The sequence below is a fragment of the Glandiceps talaboti genome, chromosome 16 (assembly GCF_964340395.1).
Source record: "Glandiceps talaboti chromosome 16, keGlaTala1.1, whole genome shotgun sequence".
Classification (NCBI taxonomy): Eukaryota; Metazoa; Hemichordata; class Enteropneusta; family Spengelidae; genus Glandiceps; species Glandiceps talaboti.
The window spans coordinates 6,996,514-7,020,020 of NC_135564.1; the positions used below are offsets into that span (position 1 = coordinate 6,996,514).

Genomic DNA, 23,507 nt, shown 5'->3' on the forward strand with positions numbered 1-23,507 from the left:
ACACCTAGACTGTTTCCTGCTATGGGGAAAAGTCACAAAGGTAAACGATGATGTCAGAAAACTGTACACAGCATGTAGATTGTGTTGAATGGATGCCAGAATGATGTAGGCCAGTAAACAAGAAGTGTTAGCTGTGTCTTTGTTTGTAGGACATACCATTGTGTTTATCATTACATCATGTCTAGCCATCACCTCAAATCAAAGAATGTCTTATATACCATGCACAAAAGAAGCACAGAACTTAAATAAACTGTAAAAATACACTGGTTTATCTGTTTCCAAACTGAGGGGTGGGGGGGTATATGAGACGGTCAAAAGTGAGGAACAGAAATCCCAGATATAGTCTGAATATTAGAAGAACAATGTAGTAATTAATTATAAAAAAACCCCTGATATTTGACGTGAAAACTTTTACATGTAATCCAAGCAATAAGGTCTACACTTGCAATGAGATATTGATAATTTTGAGGTGAATTATAGAAATTTGCTGTTAGAGCTATTTGTCATGTCCTTCGCTATGGTACCGCTAGTGTCTGTAAGTGTATTTTTGACATTAGTGAAAATAAAAATAAAAATGATAAAATAAAGTAATACAGAAATAGTGAAGACATGTATTTGACAGTGATTGCATGTTATGTTTTTGCATATTACTATTAATCCACTTCAGCATGCATGTCAACTTTTGAAATACTTCAGTTTCATATGCAAATCAATTTGTATGAAGACTACGTAGCAATAGCATGGGAATAGTAAATGCTATCAACTTAGTCAAGCTTGAAGGCTATCTGATATTGTGGGAATTCAGTTGAAGACATTTTTGTCATTGAATATGGTCATTTGATGAATAGAACTTTTATAATTTAAAGATTGCCGGAATACATGTACATATTTTGTTAGAAAGAGTGCTATTTTATGAATGTTACATGAACGATATACCTGCAGCAGATACATGCATATTAAAGTCAATGTTGATGAAGTCAGTGATGATGATAATCTAAAAGCAGTTGAGAATTTTACCTCTGGTTCGATAATGTCTGATCAAATTGATAACACATTGTCTGTATGTTACATAATATCAATCAGTGCATCTAACTGGATATATTGTCACTTGAAGGTCAAAATTATTACATGAATATATTTCATATTATTTACCATACACTTGATTATATATTATTGTGCTCAAATTGATACAATTTAATACAATTTCTGTTGATATATTGCGCTAGTAATATCAATACATACATGTATATGATAGTGAACATAGCATTGAAAATTTTGTTGATAAATTAATTTAATTTTCATCATTTTCTATGCGCTAGAAAAATCAGAAATCTGGTTTGTTACGTACTCAAACTTATTAAGGACTTGCCGTTCTTGCTATTTATGTCTGTTATTTTATTATGAATTATTAATATTTGAGATACTGGTAATTTATCATCTGGGATACCTTTTGTTAAGTTGTCTCAGAAATTAATGTTTTAATCTCATGAGTGTTACTGTACATGTGATAGTAGTCATACAAATCAATCATGTACTCTACTTCCTCTGTTAGCCACTCCTACTCTCTACAAGCATCCTTGGTATTGTACGTATGTCTGATCTATAAAAAGATCTATTCAGAAATTGAAAACAGGCTTATGGTTTTTTTCAAACACGTGTATAGGAATAAGTACACTTACCTTTATTTTAAAAATGTGTACATGTATGTACAAAATATACATGTCTGTAACACTAAAATTAAGTACACAATTTTCACATCTGTAGTTGAAGAGAAACATAGCCTGATCTTTTATATATATAAAAAAAGAAAATATTTATTCTCAGAATTTGAAAGCAGACTCAAGCTTTTTTGAAATGTGTATAAATGGTTCAGTATACATACAAAAATACTTGTATTTAAAGTATGTGTATGAAACACTTAAGCGTACACAATTTTCAAATGTTTGTACTAGAAGAAAAATCCATATTCAGACTTCTGACTTAATGTGTCTTTGTGTTGAAATACCTACATTTCATGATTCCTGCCAAGAATATTTCCAGCGAAACAAAGTAGAGATCCATTGGCATTTCTTTTCTAAAAATACAATATTTTTGCACCCAAAATATAAATTTAATATGATATAATATTTTGACATAAATGAAACAGAAATTTAATATTTTACTAATGATGATTATATACATATATGTGTCAATAATATGCCATGTTTTAAGTGCTCAATAAAGCTGGTATGTTTACACAAGGAACATAAATTATGATATGTTGAAGTAATAAGGAATGATGTCTTTGAATTTTTGATAGCATATGATTTAAAGTTAATATTATACAAATTACTTGAAATGTGTAAATAATATTGCCATACTAAAATATATCTTCAAATATCTGTTAAATGATACAAAGTATGAGAATTAATGATCATGGTCTTTTGGTTCGTAGTTTCAATTTCTACTCGCAGTCAAAAATATTTTTTGAAGTGAATTTCAAATTTTCATTGATGTCTGGGCATCATCTGGGCTATACAATAATGGGCTGTTATCACTGAAAAATCTTCCAAAATATATGGACTCTGAGTAGGAATTTTCAGTTGGAGATATAAAGTATATTTATGTAAATGTATATGTACATAATATTATTATATTTTTAAATATCAAATGATTTAACATTAATATTATATGTAAGTACACTGAAAAATGTGTAAATAATATTTCAGACTTGTAAAGAGATATATCTTAAACTCACTGGAAAATGATAACGCGATATCACCGGATTAAAATGTAGAATGCCTTTTGTACGAGCTATTTAATGTCTTTGATTTCGTAGATGTAAGTACATACTTTAGTTAAGTATAAGCCATAAATTTCTTTGCCTGTAACAGTCATTATATGAATAGAATAGTTTGATGATGTTAAAGGCAGATGTTCTTTAATAATATAGCTGTAAGGAAGATGCTATATTTGGATATGTAGCACTCCCTGACAAATGATTTCTAAAAATGGTAAATAAGTACCTACATCTTGATAGATGTTTTTGTCCTTGATTAATGTCTGCAGATGTGATGATGAAAGCCATTGTTTCCGGCTCGGTTGATTTGTCTCATAATTATGCATATTAATGATGAAGGCAAGTACAGAGAAAGAAAAATGTAGTAACCTCAGAAGTAAAAAAAAAATTAGACTTTTGCAGCTACTTTGTTCAAGAAATTGCAAACACATTCTCAGTTCAAATCAAGAAGAAAAAAATGAGGGGTCATCGTACAAATATTTGAAATAAAGGTCAAAATGATACCAAATTTTTGTCATTTAAGAATCCAATATGGCCACCATATACTGTGTTAACTATGGGAAAATAGAATCCAAAATGGCCACTGTATACTACAGGAAAATAGAATCCAATATGGCCTCCAAATACTATGTTAACTATTGGATAATAACAGATTGTTGATTTCCTTGAAAACAAGATGCTAACCCTCCAAATTTCTTTTTATTATTTCAAAAGGACCAAGAACAGGGTAAGGTTTTGAGAGAATTTAAGAATTTTGATAGTCCCCATAAAGATACATTCTATTTTAGGTGTTCATATTTTATAATAATGAAGGCCTGACTACTCTTGACAGATGAGGTTGCATTTGTATTAAGTGAGAAAATTCTGTTCATTTTCCAAGTGAAAGACATAAAGCTTCTGTTTACATTATAACTGTATTTAGATTCTCTTTATCAAATCTGATTATTTACCTGACCCAAATTATATCATACAATAATTATATATTAAGCAATCTGTTCTGTAGGCTTTATATTAGTTGATTGATGTGATTGATTTGTTTTTGAATTTGTGATTTCAATCATGTAATATGGGATCACTTTCTCTTAATGTATAAGTAATTTATTATACTCTAGTAATTTAGTCTATTTGACGGCAACCCATACTTGTGAGAATCGTTGCAGGCTATTATGTATGATGTGTAAATGCATCATAAACCATCCAACGGCTTGACAGCAACTAGATCTAAATCATCTGTATTTGTAATGAGCAGAAAAATCACCTTTGTTAGAGATCAAGAATTATGTGAATGTAGCTAGACACCTCTGAACATGTGAAGGTTAGGATGTTTGATAAATTTAAGGGTATAGGCAAGAAATTGTGTTGTGATATATATAGTTCGTTATACAAATAGTTGTAATTACTTGTACCTGCAAGTTACATTCAATCGCATCGCATCAAAGTAACATTCAATCACATTGCATCGAGGTAACGTTCAATTGCATCGAGCCAAAGTATATCTTGATCTATTGATGCAATAAAGGCCGTAGGAGAAATCAGGTTGTGTCATGTGATTTAAACAGATATTGGTATCTGAAGCCTCTGAAGTCAAGTAATGGTTTTGTATATGAATAATTTGCTGTAGGCATATTTTCTTGGCACACCTTGATAAGAAAAATAATTTCTATCAGATTGTATAGGCTGAGTAGATCTTGCCATATCACAATAACATGAGGTGTGAAAATTTTGTAACACCTAGAGCTTTCATATGATGAATTATTTGTAGGTTTTTACCAAGGATCATATCTACATCATTAGGTTTCCCGGGTAACAATGTTGCTATGGTGATTATGATTTGTTGTGCAGCATCATGATGTAAACACTCATCCCTGGTTGATGTGATACTTTGTGTTACCATGTCAACAGAAACAGGACTCGAATCAATATTATGAGTGGTTTGTCAAAAGAACTATGAAAAAGACAATTTTGAAAGTCTGTTTTCACATATCTGAATGAATGAATCTGGTATCGTACATCGTAATTTGAGGGGGAAAAAGTACAAATTGTTGACAAAAGAAATGTTGAAAGCAAAATTTGTTGAATGAAAAGGGAGGAATTTGTTAACTTTGATGACAACAAATTCAGAGCACATATTAGCTCATAGTAACCCTGACAGGATATATTGATCAGCATCCCTTGTTATGTGAACTGTGACCTTATTTTGGGCTCCCTAGGGTAGTCATAAATTATCTTGAATGGATATGTAGGTGAAATCATTTGATAGGGCCACTTTTCAAGGTCATAAATTTGAAGTCGGATGATTTACAAGGTCTCTTGGTACAGAATAAATTCATAAATGTAACACATTCTCTGAATATGAAATATGAATGCAAACTATTTTATGATACTGTAGAAGTAAATGTTCGGTTATTATCTTTTGAGCTTCATGAAATGGATTTCAATAATTTGAAATGATGTAAGTGAGAGATATATTGAGATAGATAAAGAATTAAAATACAGAGTCTCTACTAATTAGTCAACTTGTAATTAGTACACAGTCATGTATAAATAAACAATTTGATGCCAAATGAGTGAGTAATGTCAATGTATCCATTACCAAGTTTATGAGGAATTGGTCAATTAACATTTCTGATAAGCAGAAACATAATATTGGTGCATTGAAGCATACATGTACATATGCATGTATGTATAATATATGGTGTACATTGAATAAAAGATTAGTTGTCGTGGCTACGCTAACAAATGTAAGTGATCAGGAGTGTAAACAACAACAAAATCATGCAATCCAAAACACATTATACAATACAATGACTGTATACTATTTAGTGATATTTTGGTCATACTTGTAATTAAGTTTCATTCACCAACCCTACCCCACTCCTACCCCCAAAAATTAAAAATAGTACAGTGATGTCTTTGGCTGCGTGTCTGTGTACAATATGGTTATGAATTGGCAATCATGAACAAGAAAAGTATTTTATTTCTGTTATACAATTAAAAAAAATCCTAACCCAACAATGAACCCAAATACATATTTGAGATGCCAAATCACCAAAATTGCTAAACTAATGTTGCAAAAAGAACAAAAATGAGAGGCTTGCAAGGTACATCTACGTGTACTTCGATGTATCAAATAGTGACGTAATGAATCCATTGTAATTTGTTTGTATCTCACTCTACCATAGTACCATCATCATTGGCTGTAGACATAGCAATAATTTTCAAAATACGATCTCCCATGAGAAAATGGTAACTTTAATATAATCCCAGTTACCACGACAACGAGTCAAGTAAATCAATAGAGGATTGTTAAGGGTTTTGATTGAGTATTCATAATTCTACGTGACTTGATCTAATTTGCCTCTTTGGATTATGTCAATCAATCCAAGTACTCCGTTATCAGTGACAGATGTATGGTTTGATGTATAGAATTTGTACAGTTATAACTGTGGGTATGATTCAGGGATAGTCTTTTAACTTTGATCGGTCCCTAGGATACGTGTGCGAGACAAATGGCTAGCAGGGAAAGGGGTTATTTATCTGTATTATTTTGATGAATAGATAGCTGGGAATTGTTTAGATGTCCTAAAGGAAGAAAGTTCTTCATTAGATAATAAAATATAGTTACTTTGGAATGGTAACTTGGATACAAATAGTGACATTTCGATCCATCTGCTACGGACCTTGATCACGCAATGACTTAATTATTCAGTGATAAATGTCTTAGAAGTAACTATATTTTACTGTCCTATTGATTCTCGGAACCATGAACAATATATTATCCAACGATATTGTCTGTTGTTAACATAGGTTTCATTACACCACATACAAGTCATTGAAGTCAATAGCATTCAAACAACAAATATGGAATTTATACATGTATCCAGGTCTTAAGTATAGTAATATACATCTACATCTATGTTAGTCATGTTGTGGTGCTCGAAATGTGACTAAATGTTTGCCATCACTCTTCCTGATAATTCATGACTAATGTTTGCACAGGTACATGTATATGCTTACATTTGCCAGAAAATACTCTGACCTAAGGGTTTGTCATGAATTCTCGTCTGTGACTCGTAGCAACAAGGCCCCTTAGGTAATTCATATTTTACTCAACTGAATGCAAAAACCTCTTTGGGAATAACGTCTGATTGTAAATACAGTGATTGCATATCACTTTGATGCATATTACTTTGTGTAATTTACAAATTCATATACCGGTTGTTGTATTCCTATTCATACAAAATATTCACATCTTATCATTTTATGATTTTGAATTTCCAATTTACAGTCGGTGACTTGTTGTCCGTACTTGACTACTCTCTATGTCTCTGGAGCTGGTTTAATCTGGAATTACATTCCTAGTGAAATTACACTCATTAAATATTAAACATTAAACATTAAACATTAATAGTAAAATATCAGGGGTAGGATTTTTTCCACAACTATTAAACTTCCTCCTACCTGATACTACATGTACTACATGTATGTAGTATTTCCTCGCAACTTGTATTTTTGTACCCGTTACTACATGTATATCAATTGGGCTCTTAACTAATATTTGTTACCTACCCCTGAACATATTTGCTTCTCTTTTTACCAGAAATTGACATGACTAATGGCAGTTTTTGAATGTTTTGACTCATATTTCGAACACTGCAGAACCAGTGATGTAGACATGCGTTTGTCATGACATAGACGCTCATTGTCATGACGTAGAACGACCAGAGTAGATATATTCCAAATTTTTTGTTCAACTTGGCTTGTGCTTAGTATTATACATTGTACACTCACCACTCTAAGTCGTCCTGTAGTTGTGTAAGGTGTTGGCGGTATTCAATTTACAGTTTGTATAATATTACTAGAGAGAAAACAAGAAAAGATAGAATAATCTTGCATGATAACTATTATACTATTTATTCTGTATGACTTTTTTAATAATTAAAAAGTCTTGGCCTTTCAAAATCTGTAGTTTGAATTTCATCCACTTATAAGTTAATGCATGTCATTGCCTAGATACATAACAATGAGTTGTCTAGCTATGTGGCATTTACTACATTGCACTAATGTTTGTGTTAGTAGTAGATATTAAAACTTAGCCAGGACTCTGAGATCTAGGGACTAATTGACATTTGATGACATTTACGGATAAGACATATAAGATATTGCAGTGGAAGTAGGACAGCTAAAGTCTTGTTGAATACAAATTAAGTTGTTGTATTAGTCTAATACTGTAGTTGAGGTAACCTTTAATGTTAATGTTATGTGGTACTTTTCTTTATTGATGGACAATATATAAGCAACTATACTATACTGTATACTGACATTGGGTACATGTACAAGTGAAGACTTCAATATCCTGAGGCTACTTCTCATAAAGTTTGTTGCAGCTACAAGTAAAATACCTCTATACATACACTGCACATGTACAACTCTACAAATTGACAAGCAACTTGACAAGTATTTCCCATGGATAATATCATCATAAACAACTCATCATAATCCACACCCTCATTTACAGCATCATCTAACCACACCCTCTTTTACAGCACTGTCTAAACCACACCCTCTTTAAGGCACTGTCCAAACACCCCCTCTTTTACGGCACTGTCCAACCACACCCTCTTTTACGGCACTGTCCAACCACACCCTCTTTTACAGCACCGTCCAACCACACCCTCATTTACAGCACCGTCCAACTACACCCTCTTTTACGGCACCGTCCAAACACACCCTCTTTTACGGCACCGTCCAAGACGCATCGCACCCATAAAGAGGTTTGTTATTTCACCATGTCGCGGAAGAAACAGCTCTAGTTTGCGAGAATGATGGATAATTGAGAACATACATTGTTTTAATCAGTTTACTGTTGAAAAATGATATGACAGTGGAATATTACTTATTATAGATTCAAATTCAGATACCTTATTTCCATAAATATAAAAAACATTGGAATGACAATCTCATGGACATGATTACATTTCTTTTTCATATTCAAAACTGAACATAATATTTAGTTTTTAATGTGAAAAATTGTCACAATCATGGCTATGAGATCATTGAAACTCTTTTCAATTTTTGATTTCTATAAAATGTTAAGAGTGAAATCATGAATACATCTGGGATCATTAATAAATTGTACATGTAATACTTATTAAACATTGCATGCATTATTCTATTTGTTTGTTTACTACTTAATATGTATATTTTGTGTGTGTATTGGCATATATGTATGTATATATATATATATATATATATATATATATATATATATATATATATATATATATATATATATATATATATATATATATATATATATATATATATATATATATATATATATATATATATATATATATATATATATGTATGTATGTATATATGTATATATATATATACATGTACATACATGTACATATATATGTAACAGTAAATTGCTGTGAAATTGTTTTTCCATGTCCCCACATATGCTAAACCAGTTTCAAAGTAAATCAGTTTTGAAGCAGTTTATTGATTAAAATCAATTGCTCAGTTCTCACATGAGGGCAAAAAACTGATTTTAAACCAGTTTAACAGAATCGATTCAGTTTGAATTGATTTCAGATTGATTCAGGAAGGGAAAGGGCAGTATTTATTTATTTTAATATATGCGTTAATATTTGTTATCTCTTTATTTGATATTCACTTATTAGGACCTACATGTCTTGTCTGTAAAAGTGACAGCGTGGGGTGATCAAAGAAATAGCTATGACATGATAGACAGGGCAAGAGAGAGCACTATAATTGAAATATGATAGATGATCTGTCGTATGATAACATACTTGATAAGTTGTATGTACCTAGATACTTAGTGTGTGAAGTCAGACTGAATTTTCAATGCAATGACCTTTCATCAGAACTGAGGCTTGTATAAGGAGATAACATCAGATGTCTTGGTGATAATAAAAAAAGGGTCTTGAAAGAAAAATTATTTCAAATCATTGAGTTGTTCTTTCTTTCTTTCTTTTTTCTTTCTTTATTTGTTTCTTTCTTGTTGAAAGTTTTCTTTATTGCGAGGTCAAAGAAAAATGACACATACAAATCGTCAAGTATTAAAGATAAGATTGTTAGCATTTATGTATTTCAAAGGAAAAAAAATTAAATTGCAATAATATTCAGAGATGGATCCTATTTTTGATCATGTTAATCTTTCTGTTCTTTGGCACGAATTTCTTACGTCTCTTCCCCCCCCCCCCCCCCCCCCCTTCTCACCCCTTACTACAGTATTCACCTTTGATGTGGAAGCCTGTCAGAAATTCTGTGTTTGAATTTGCTCATAACTCCTAAACACAATCTTGGAATAACATTCATAGACAGTTTGGTATTAATATCAGATCTACAAAATGTGTGTAATATATATCTACACACAGAGTTCAAAGGTCAAGTTAAATTGGTACATTTATTGATTAGTAGGGAAATTGTATCTTGTAATAATTAGCAGTTTGTATAATAATATAAAGTGTGTAGGACTTGAAAAAAACACATTAACGTACTATTAGAAGTAAAAAATGAGTGAGTTTTTTTAAAAACTTCAGCAGAGTGTAGAGCACAGACTTATGTCTTCTAAATTAAGGCATCATGATGAACTGTAAAATTGTCGTATGCATGCACCAAAATGTGATGCGTGTATTACTCTATCCTTGAAGGCCCACTTTTAAAAAAGGATTAGTTGTGAAAGAGAAAACTATAGAAAAGGTTGTCCAAGAACAAAAGAATGATAAATCCACATGGCTCCAGTGATAAGATAACAGTAATGTGAGAACCTGGAATTGAAACCCTGGCCTTTAACTTTAAGTTATTATCAATGTCAGCATGTCAATGTATCAGCCATTTGAGAATTTGTTTTGAGGTGTACTTGAAGGCCTAGCGGTTTTTAGAATTAAGAACAGGAAAGACCAGACATTATCTATTTATTGAAACCTCTGTCCCACTATGTTTGTAGAATTCATGTGATGTGATGAATATTCTGACAGGAGCAAAGTAGCTACTAACAACCCTGAGGACTTAAATGATGTAAGGCATTCAAGCATGATAAATATACCACCAGACAAGTATTTAGTTTCATTATTTGGATACCATATCGACCTGCACAAGTTTATCAAATGATTCACAGATAAAAATAAATACTGTCTTGGCTACATAGCAATTAAAAACATGAAACAGACAAATACAGCTGACTACGGTCTTATCAATCACACGTTGTCTGACAGTTGTTAATTCCAGCTATGTAAATGTATACTAATTGCATATTGTGCGCTATTAGAAGGTATTCGATGATGATGTTCGGAAGCTCAATTATCATTTTGTCTGCAAAGGATGCAGTCTGTATAATATACAGAGTATAATGTAGGTTACAATAGCCTGGATATGTGAATAAGATATATTCTCCAAAATTTGTTCTTGGTCAGCCGAGGAAAATATATGGGATATGAAAGATGTTGTAACTATATACGAATCAAAGATGAGGGGTGTCAAAACCCTAATATAACAAGGCTGAATGAAAAATGTATGTTTTGTTATTGTGATGCGGAACTTAGGTATAAATCCTGCATTTGCTGTACAAATGTGTGCAACTTGGCTCGTGTATGATATAAATTTGCAGTATCCAAGTTACAAAGGTCATGTGTCTGAGTCAAGTTAAAAGTAAACATTGTTACACTATTATGGAGAATTCAACATACAAGATCAGGTCATTTGCATATTACTAATCAAGTTACAGTTATAGAAAATGCATAATATAATGTTAGTTGATTTGCATATCACTATTAAAGTAAGTATGCCAATATTAGTTAATGATTTATGGAGAATTATAAATGTAGCGTGTGAGACAATGTCCATATTTGCAAACAGGAGATCTCATTGCATCTTGTATGTAAGATGATCATCGAACATTAAAAATAGTATCTGACAATTTGCATATTTTGCAATATGTAAAACTCAAATTGTGATAATAATGTAGTATAAACTTTTCAATTTCCAACACAGTTTTAGAAAGCTGTGTCTAAAGCTTTCATCCTTTACCAAATTATGATCATAGCACATTCAAAAATATAGTACAGACATTTTTAGCTCAAGATAAAACTACATATCAATTTATCAGTATCACTTATTTTAAATGTCTAATTTTTCTGCATGGTAATTTCATAGCCAGTGTACAGAATTACGTGGGTAATTACTTCATATTAAGGCCCTAGTACATGCTCAAAATCGCATGCATTCTTCTTTGCCATTCTTAAATTTCACATTGTGGAATATTTTGTATGTACGTCAGTATGCGTTGAGAAGAATTAATATGTAGTGACATCTCATGCATTAACAATATAACATATGTAAATGGAGCTGCTTTGTAGCCTTAGGATTATCCAAGTCTTAGGTCTCTCCTGACAATTACAATGTTAATAAGCAAACAGTCAAAACGTCCCTCGGTACATGCATATAAATCACACACATACACTGTATGTAGGTTACAGTTTGACAAACTACTTTTCATTAGGGGAAGGGGAGTGGCGTGCGAAAGCAAAACAAAATAACATCGCGTGGAATTTTCTTTTGAAATGAATAGTAAAGTAATGAACTTCAATATTGTATTATTAAAAAGTAAACTTTAAATGCTATGTACGTATAGGCTAAAATATCAGGTATAAATTTTTGTTAGTAATTTATGTAAATTATGTTTAAGATTCAAGTCACAGGTATAAGAAATACAACATAAGACACTATGACAGTCAAAAGAAAATAAAATACATGGCATGCCAAGATATCGTACTTATTTCACCATTTTGATTGAAAAAATAATTGAAAAAATGAAGTCAATGCCAAAAGAGTAAAGAGGAGAATAAAGATATATTCCATTGTATTTGAGGCAGGTACAAATTACAAGAACAAATTAAATGGCTCAGCTGTTAAGTGTAACAGTTGAAGCATTCAGCAGCAGTTTATTTCATCTTGTCACCACGTTACTGAGCAATCTAACAACGATTTGTTGTCGGGGTTGGGTGACGCTTTCATGAATGTGTCTGAGACTAGACTGTGAGTCATAGCATAGATCGATTCATGTAGTATGATTGTATTCATCATCTAGTAGGCATTGACTCACTGCTATGAGTTGTATACACCTGTTTGGAAGACAAATCCATTAAATGTAATATGTGGTGGGCGAAATGTAGGGCAAAGTCAGAGGTCATCGGAATCTAAGCCGAGTGTATTGGGGCATCAATTTAAGGTCTGGTGTTATTGTTAATGAAATTCAATGCCATGTCAATGGTCATAGTAGAGTCTATAGACTGTACATAGTTTGTAACTTGTACCAATTTGTACATTGTATATTGTTTGTTCAAGTCCCATTTTAGCTTAACTGAGACAAGTTGAAGGAGGCTTAGTACATTACATTTTGTTGGCAAATTGATGATGTTGAGCCCTCAGAGGAGTTGTAGTAGGGGAGAGCTTACCAAGTTCTTCGTAATAGTTAAGGTGATTGTTTGAGTTAGGATCAAATTTCCAGATGAGTAGTTTTTCATTACTTAGTTTTTTTCCATGTGAACCCATTCAAATAGCAACTGCGTTGTTCTTGCTATACATTGTACATGTGTACTAGGTGTCAGAGAATACAGAGAAGGGGTAATCTGGTAATATTTCATTGATGTTCTATGTTCACTGAAATATGAATTTTGACAGGAGTTTGGGGAACCTGGTGAAAAAGTTTTTGACCCTCAGGGAGAATTTCGTACTTTGTGCCACCTTATAATTAAAACTTGGCAAGATGCGCTGACTCTTGTTCATTTCTTGGGGCGAGGTGACAGATGTCTTTTACCGTGGGAACAGACAATACCAATTATACATTTTAGGTTGTGATTTCACTGAAGCGCTGAACATTGATACATTTTCAGATGTAGGTTGAGGTATGCATTCATATAGTGATAGAAACATTTATCATGAAATGTACATGTTAGAGATGAAATAAGTGGTTTCAGAATTTTAGTATGGAACAAAATTTATTCGTGTCAGTCTTGAGCTTGAGTTACTAGTTTAGAATATTACATTGTAAAACAGACTAAATATGTCTCCAGCTTATGTTTGAGTTGTAGTCAAAAAGACTTTAAAAAACGGTGGATATTTTTAATCTCGTATAGATACAAAGATGCTTCTACAACTTTTAACCGTAAGTGGCTGTATAAATGAGATTTCCAGCCACAGTTTATAGCGAATTAGCACTTAATTCTGAAAATGTACTGCTTAGTGTCTCATCACCACACGCCCACTGCCTGACATTTACTTGTAGTGATCATACATGGATATAAAATCACATCTTACTAGAGAAACTGAAAGAGGTTCCTGAAGGGGTGTGGGTGTTTGTTGATGAGCTGACAGTGACACCATTGATATATACAATTTGTCCATACACATATATATATACAGGTCTACCCTTATATGAAAGATTAAATTTTACAAATTGTGACTATTTTTCATAATTCTGACATGCCTAGTTGTCATTTGATTTGGTACTATGTGTATGTTTGTTTGCCACCATACAAAGTACAATTACTCTGAAAGAAAACTTTGACATGTAGATGTCACAGGATTAAACGATTTGTCACCATACAATAGTATTAACATTTGGCCTTTATGATTACAAATTTAGCCAATTGTGGCCATGGTGTACTATTCAGACACTTTTTACACACAACTGTGACCAAATTACACAGCCTGTACATGGACACTACTAGTATTTATCACCGTATACTTACCGAAAGGAGGCTCAAACTGTAAATTCAGACATATTTGGCATTCAACTGTTACAGTGTTTAGTATCTAAGTGATAAACACAAGATTATCTTCATGGTGTGTGTGTGTGTGTGTGTGTGTGTGTGTGTGTGTGTGTGTGTGTGTGTGTGTGTGTGTGTGTGTGTGTGTGTATCTAGCTTGTACAAATTGTGACAATTATTGATACTTTTGACACTCAACTGTTACTGGGTCTAGTACACTTGTAAGATGTTGATAGCTTTGTGAAATCTAGGAAAATCTAACCCCCCCCCCCCCCACACACACACACACACATTTACACATACTTGATACATGCACACATGCAGACAGACAGACAGACAGACAGACAGACAGACAGACAGACAGACAGACAGACAGACAGACAAACAAACAGACAGACACACAAACAGACAGACACAGGCACACACACACATTCACACATATTGATACATGCACATGTGCATTTGCACATGATACATACACATGCAGACAGACTGTTGACAGACAGTCAGACACACATACATACATACATACATACATACATACATACATACATACATACATACATACATACATACATACATACATACATACATACATACATACATACATACACATACATTGATCTAGATTTCTAACAAACAGAATGCAACTATCAGATATTGCTTTTAATTGACTAAATGTATAAAAATATAAAAGTTTCTAATGTTGTAAATATATGATTTTCCTATATATTTTCCTAAGTGGATCATGGAAAGTGTTACTTGGTAAACCAGATATGTTAACTGTTACTACAGTAGCATACAAATGTTTGTAATGGTGTATAATTGCTACTACAGTAGACTAACAAATAGACCAGGTACACATCAAAAGGTCATTGACTGTAACAGAGAGTTAAGTCTGTTAAAGCAAACTAATACCTTATTTACTCAAAGACAATTGTTATAATTAGCATGTAATTGCTAGGTAATTATGTTGATAGCTTTACTATCTATTAGAGTGTACCACCTCCATGGTAATGAATAACAAGCAATTATCAAGTCTGGCAGAGTCTTGTCCCCCTGCTGGTTTTAGTACAGGGTGTGTATACACACAGCTGTAGTATACTTCCAAGCACAGTGGTATGCCCACAATGCAGGCTGTATAGTCAATCAAGTTCATTGATGAAAAGTCACTTTGCCAATGTCATGTGCCAGGAATCTGTCTTTTTAGCTAAATTCAACGTCAAGTCTCAGTACATGGTGACTGATTTCATGTTGAGCAAAAAGTGGATTTGTTGGTAAGGGATTATTATTTCAAATATTAGTACTCTTTATTGATGAAAAGTTGAATTCTTAATTTGTTGCAAAAAGCGCAGATGAATTCAGAATAATTCTTTGCAGAAAAATTGAATTTTTCAAAAGGCATGTTCTGTTAAGAACTGTCGACAGTCGCTCGCGCCTTTTTTTCCTATGTCTTATCTAAAATCCGATCACCGGCGCAACACTACTATAATCCCATACTGATATCAACGGCCGAAGCCCTTCGGCCCTCGATCACTCGGGCCTTCGGCCCTCGATATCAGTTTGCGATTAGACTAGTGTTGCGCTGGATCGGAGTTTAGATAAAACGGAGGAAAAAAAGGTGCGAGCGACTGTCGACAGTCTAAAGAATAGTTAGTAGGTAAAATCTACCTGAGTTTAGGTATTTAACCAGAGCAATATTATAGAACTCGAAGATATGAAAGTTAAAATTATGCACGTTTTACCAGTTTCATCCTACTTTTACAAGTGTTTTATTAAAGTCTTTAAAAATGATTATGTTTTGTTGTTGAGGTACATGTACAATGTAGGTAAAAATCTACTACATGTAGTAATAGTATCAAGGTATTGTGGGGTATCTAAGAAATCCTGGAATTTTGCCCAAATGCTCCAAGTCTTTATATAATAGTAGAGTTTCCAAACAATATAAAAAATACTGACGTTAGTAAAAATTGAACTCAAATAGTCTCTCCTATGAAAGTTGAACGTTTACATTTTGGGTACTGGTACATGTATCTCTAGATGGGATGAAATAAGGATAGTTGCCAAGAAATCATGGATTTTGTATTTTGATCTTTTAAAAGTTTCAAAACAAAATTTAAAAAAAAAACTGAATAATTTTATAGTTCTAATGATCAAAATGATCTTCTGTATAAAAAGTGATAGTTTGAGTATGTCAAGATCAGAAAATGAAAAACAAAACATCCAGACGGTAACCTATGTATAAATTATAAACACAACAGTCTCAGAGTCCCATAGGTGTCTAGCTTTGAAATACTTTGTATTGTATTTGACTATTCATTGCATGTTGCTTGTAAATCCTAGGACTACTTAGTAATGTAGAAAACTGATATGAGGGTCAGGAACTTACTACATTTATACTCATTTAGAGTGATGGCTGCAGTCAATTATCAACCATTATTTGGAATTATGCTGGATTAGGCTTTGTTTGTGGACCTCTAAAGAAGTCAGACTTGTAAAGTTACATTGTCGACGTATAAAGTGTTCGGCCACACCATTTAGACATACAGAACGTGACTGAGTTAGTGTTTTCTGAAATTTTGGCACTGTGTCTTGCCGAAGGCACTCTCTCCTCTGTTCAAATACTGGAGTATGGCTAATAATATGCTCTCCAGTTTCTTTTTTCATTCGTAGGTGAAAGTATTGCCAGGAATGTATACTAAGCATAGAATATGTTGTACACTTCCTATACAATAGGAAAGAGCAGTTGCAATATGATCAGGCTTAGTCTGCTAGCAGTGTGTGTACATGTACATGTGTGTTGGAGGGGGTAGGAATATGTTTTGTATATGTTTAGAGGGGGGGGGAGCAGTTTTAGTCCCATTGTAATAACAATTACATTTGACAAGTTTTATTTTAATCACATGTAAGGTTGATTAGAGTGTCTGTGATATGCCAAATTTCATGTTCAGTATTGATACATGCATAAAGTTCATATCGGTATTTTTAACACCAATCAAAACATTAATTATGGTTGTTCACTCGAATACTGTACAGTATAAAATGTAGTTCTGCTTGAGATTAAAAGGAGAAGAAAATTCAATACATAGTTAAAAGAATTTTGCTTGTGTAAACATGTACTGATCATTGTATATAGGTCAACTGAGGAGCTGCTCAGGTCATACATTGTACATTAAATTTTACAGTCTATACACCCATGTCATTTAATTTAACTGGAATATCAGGAGACCAATTAAATCTATGAAAAGAACTCTTACAAACCAGTCAAATATTTAAAAACTATCGCTTTCCCCAGGGGTTGCATAGGAGTAACTGTAAACATGACAGTATGTATGTATACACTACCCAGACACAAACCATGCAGGGACAAAATAAAGCGTTCTTTGTCCATTTCAACACTTTCGCCGCTATATCGATGTCTAAGTAAACAGAGGTATATGCCATAACCTTAGCTGTATAATAAGCATAAGTATCCCTAGATACCTGACTCTTATTGAAGTCTTAAACCCTGGCTGGAAATGTAAAAACAAACCAGTCTGTTCATTGAGTTTGGTCAGGTAAGACTAAGATTACACTGCTGCTGAAGTAAGGTACATGGATTCTGGAAGTCCTCAAATATCTGGGTGATTGAACCACTGACACGCATTCATTAAATTTGGTCTTTTTTCTCTTCATTGACTGTGAAATTAGTGTTCAAGCCTGGTTGATTCTCAACAAGGCTTTCAAATATTTGTGGCTTATTTCATTACAGATGTCGCTACTTGATTTCCGTGGTGACCATTGCAATAGCTACTTGGTTTGTTGAGTATAGAATGTTCCATCAGGGATACTCTTTCTGTCTCCTTGTAAGTTTTTTTAGTAACATTGACTTGTACAGTCTTAGTATCAGTTGTATATGTATACATGTATATTGATCGTTTTGTTCTATCTATGTGTTTTCTCTATAGATGCATTTGTTAATAGTCAAGAATGGACACTAAGCAGAACTGTGCCAGAAATCAAATTGGTGAGTGTACACATTCTTTATTTGCTGTCACTGAAAGATGTCAATGTTTTGTTTTGTTTCATTCTGTCCAGTGTTTTGCATACACTGTTGTCCTGTGTTTAAGTATAATACTGAAATCTCCATACTGTTCCATTCCACAATACCATACCATACTTTGCTGTGTTGTGCTATGCTGTGTTATGCTGTGCTTTGCTGTGTTATGCTGTGCTTTGCTGTGCTGTGCAGTACTGTGCTGTACTGTATTGTATGGTACTGTATTATATGGTACTCTACGGTACGTTACAATGTTCAGTACAGTACAGTACTGAACTGTACATGTGTACTGTACCATATCGTACCGTACCATGCCATAGTTCCCAGTCATTTTACTAGGGTTCCCAATGAAAATTATTGTACACTGTATTGGAAACTATGCCAGTTTTACCCTTTCTATTACTAGGGGTTCACAAACCTTAACAAAAACACCACAATTCTCCATACCATGGTTTTGTATTCATATAGGCAATATACTTAGTGACAAGCTTAGTGATATTATGTTTATTCTAGAATATAATACAGGACCTGCATATATATGGAGAGCTTTTAGGCAAATTAAATATCTTACCATATAGTGGGAGGAAAAGATAAATTTTTATGAGGGTACCCATTAATGTTAACAGAGTATCGTCATAGTAAATAGGAATTTTGAAGTAATGTTAGCATTGGAGATGAGTCGTTGTTTTTATTGGCTTGAATAGTTATAACTTATAATTTATGAATATGTAATGATTAATTAATAACTTTTGAAATGAACAACTTCCTTCGTAGATATTAATGTGTGTGTGGGCTAGATGTGTATTTCACATTCAGTTGTACTTTCCACATGGTACATGTATTGTGAGGTGTTGACTATTGTCGACCTGAACAACCTTTTTAATCTAACAATTCTGATGATGTCATCCACAGGGTATTGTAGGTTGTAGTTATTTGGTTTATGTCATACACAGGGTATTGTAGGTTGTAGTTATTTGGTTTATGTCATACACAGGGTGTTGTAGGTTGTAATTATTTGGATTATGTCATACACAGGGTGTTGTAGGTTGTAATTATTTGGATTATGTCATCCACAGGGTATTGTAGGTTGTAATTATTTGGATTATGTCATCCACAGGGTATTGTAGGTTGTAATTATTTGGATTATGTCATCCACAGGGTATTGTAGGTTGTAGTTATTTGGATTATGTCATCCACAGGGTATTGTAGGTTGTTTAAAATCTAAATTGTAATTATTTGGAATATCACAGTGTCTTCCACATCGTATTGTAGGTTGTAGTTATTTTGATTATGTCATCCACAGGGTGTTGTAGGTTGTTTACAATCTAAGTTGTAATTATTTGGATTATGTCTTCCACAGGGTGTTGTAGGTTGTAGTTATTTGGATTATGTCATCCACAGGGTATTGTAGGTTGTAATTATTTGGATTATGTCATACACAGGGTGTTGTAGGTTGTAATTATTTGGATTATGTCTTCCACAGGGTGTTGTAGGTTGTAGTTATTTGGATTATGTCATCCACAGGGTATTGTAGGTTGTAATTATTTGGATTATGTCATACACAGGGTGTTGTAGGTTGTAATTATTTGGATTATGTCTTCCACAGGGTGTTGTAGGTTGTAGTTATTTGGATTATGTCATCCACAGGGTATTGTAGGTTGTTTACAATCTAAGTTGTAATTATTTGGATTATGTCTTCCACAGGGTGTTGTAGGTTGTAGTTATTTGGATTATGTCATCCACAGGGTATTGTAGGTTGTAATTATTTGGATTATGTCTTCCACAGGGTGTTGTAGGTTGTAGTTATTTGGATTATGTCATCCACAGGGTATTGTAGGTTGTAGTTATTTGGATTATGTCATCCACAGGGTATTGTAGGTTGTAGTTATTTGGATTATGTCTTCCACAGGGTATTGTAGGTTGTAGTTATTTTGATTATGTCTTTCACAGGGTATTGTAGGTTGTAGTTATTTTGATTATGTCTTCCACAGGGTATTGTAGGTTGTAGTTATTTTGATTATGTCTTCCACAGGGTATTGTAGGTTGTAGTTATTTGGATTATGTCATACACAGGGTATTGTAGGTTGTAATTATTTTGATTATGTCATCCACAGGGTATTGTAGGTTGTAATTATTTTGATTATGTCATCCACAGGGTATTGTAGGTTGTAATTATTTTGATTATGTCATCCACAGGGTATTGTAGGTTGTAATTATTTTGATTATGTCATCCACAGGGTATTGTAGGTTGTAATTATTTTGATTATGTCATCCACAGGGTATTGTAGGTTGTAATTATTTTGATTATGTCATCCACAGGGTGTTGTAGGTTGTAGTTATTTGGATTATGTCATCCACAGGGTATTGTAGGTTGTAGTTATTTGGATTATGTCATCCACAGGGTATTGTAGGTTGTAGTTATTTGGATTATGTCATCCACAGGGTATTGTAGGTTGTTTAAAATCTAAATTGTAATTATTTGGAATATCACAGTGTCTTCCACAGGGTGTTGTAGGTTGTAGTTATTTGGATTATGTCATCCACAGGGTGTTGTAGGTTGTAGTTATTTGGATTATGTCATCCACAGGGTGTTGTAGGTTGTAGTTATTTGGATTATGTCATCCACAGGGTGTTGTAGGTTGTAGTTATTTGGATTATGTCATCCACAGGGTGTTGTAGGTTGTAGTTATTTGGATTATGTCATCCACAGGGTATTGTAGGTTGTAGTTATTTGGATTATGTCATACACAGGGTGTTGTAGGTTGTAGTTATTTGGATTATGTCATCCACAGGGTATTGTAGGTTGTAATTATTTTGAGTATGTCATCCACAGGGTATTGTAGGTTGTAATTATTTTGATTATGTCATCCACAGGGTATTGTAGGTTGTAATTATTTTGATTATGTCATCCACAGGGTATTGTAGGTTGTAATTATTTTGAGTATGTCATCCACAGGGTATTGTAGGTTGTAGTTATTTTGAGTATGTCATCCACAGGGTATTGTAGGTTGTAATTATTTTGATTATGTCATCCACAGGGTATTGTAGGTTGTAATTATTTTGATTATGTCATCCACAGGGTATTGTAGGTTGTAATTATTTTGATTATGTCATCCACAGGGTATTGTAGGTTGTAATTATTTTGATTATGTCATCCACAGGGTATTGTAGGTTGTAATTATTTTGATTATGTCATCCACAGGGTATTGTAGGTTGTAATTATTTTGATTATGTCATCCACAGGGTATTGTAGGTTGTAGTTATTTTGATTATGTCATCCACAAGGTATTGTAGGTTGTTTAAAATCTAAATTGTAATTATTCTGATTATGTCTTCCACAGGGTATTGTAGGTTGTAATTATTTGGTTTATGTCTTCCACAGGGTATTGTAGGTAGTATCTCCAGTGGTAAATCAGCATTGGTGCATAGATATCTCACTGGTTCTTATATGCAAGAAGAATCACCAGAAGGTTAGTATCGCACACTCACTATACACACACCACCCCTATATAATCAATGGAATGTGCCAAGTGATATATTCCAATGGACTAGTCCAATCGTAATTTGAAAAATTGAAACTATTTGACAAGTTTGATTGATTTTAAGAGTTTAGTGAACAAATAATATCTTTGTATTTATGCTTTAACATTCTGGCAGTTACACACTAGTTAGTATGCGTTTTTGTTGTGTGGATGCCAACATGGTCTCTAACTAAATCTCTAACTAAGGAGGTGTAAATCATAACGATACCATATAGGAACTAAGCTAGCCCTTTTGGGGAACACTGACTTAGTAACATTTCAGGATAAGACACTGCGACTGTTGGATCCAGTGAAAGTAAAGTTGTGTTCCTGGTACTGTAAATTTATTCATTTCAGTGCTTGTAAAATTTAATGGAATGGCAATGTATTTGACAAATTTGACGGACAGTGCAAGGGGAAAAGTAGACACTACTTGGAAATAACTCACATGGTTGGTATTTAGTGGAACTGGTGTTCACAAGAGCTGAATATAGAAATATGACAACTCGTCCAGTATATTCGTGGGATAGTATTTTTTGCGGAAAAAACTTTCACACATATTCAGCCAAGTTAAAACATACGACTACAGTAACACTATTGTGTGTACATTTCACTGCGATCCAGTGAACACGGCATTGTGTATGTTTTACCATTTAGACAATAAATCAGTACTTCTAAGTAATTTGGTATCAGTGCATTAGATACAGCATGATATTACAAGAAGATTGAAATTAATAAAACTTCTCTTTATGGAATGAACATCTAGTGGAAATTTATTGACCCCTGATAGATGGCCCTAGTAATCGCAGTGTTGTAATTTGTAAGATAATAGCTAGAAGGTTGTGTTGAAAGTGTAGTTTAAGATGATGCAGTCTATAGAATGAGAAATCAATACATTAACTGTTTGTTACAGAAAGGACCTTCACTTTTTTTGTCTTCCCATGTTTATATTGGATAACAGTGTTGACACAGACTAAGTGAATGTCTTACCAATTGTGTATACATTTACCAGCTACTGTTAAAGCCACAACCTCTGTTTGCACTGCACTGTTTATGAAAGGGAATCTTCATGCCCATTTAACCATGAATGAAGTGAGAGACAAATATTGTATTGAGGTTTGATTGACTTGGTAACATTTACTTTGTGTACACCCAATTAGTTGGCTTCTACACAATGTGGCGTTTGTCAACAAATATGCAATACAAACACCTTGTAACAAAAGTTAGTTTGACAAGGTTGCCTCCGGTGTTCAGGAGACAATTTATTCTCCTTCCAAAGTTTATAAATTGAGTGTAGGGCTCATTTGCTGTCAGTGAGGAATGTTTGTTGTTGTGTACCAGGGGGTCTACATGACCAGTCATGCTGA

General features: G+C 33.2%; 1 protein-coding gene across 1 annotated transcript in view; it reads left to right on the plus strand.

The window, feature by feature from the left end:
* The window catches only part of LOC144447848 (arf-GAP with GTPase, ANK repeat and PH domain-containing protein 1-like), a 100,807-nt gene that overhangs the window by 60,487 nt on the left and 16,813 nt on the right, over positions 1 to 23,507 (plus strand). The window contains exons 2-3 of the mRNA XM_078137964.1: positions 18,528 to 18,586; positions 22,002 to 22,089. Of these exons, the coding sequence (XP_077994090.1) occupies positions 18,528 to 18,586; positions 22,002 to 22,089 (147 nt within the window). The remainder of the gene's footprint in view (positions 1 to 18,527; positions 18,587 to 22,001; positions 22,090 to 23,507) is intronic.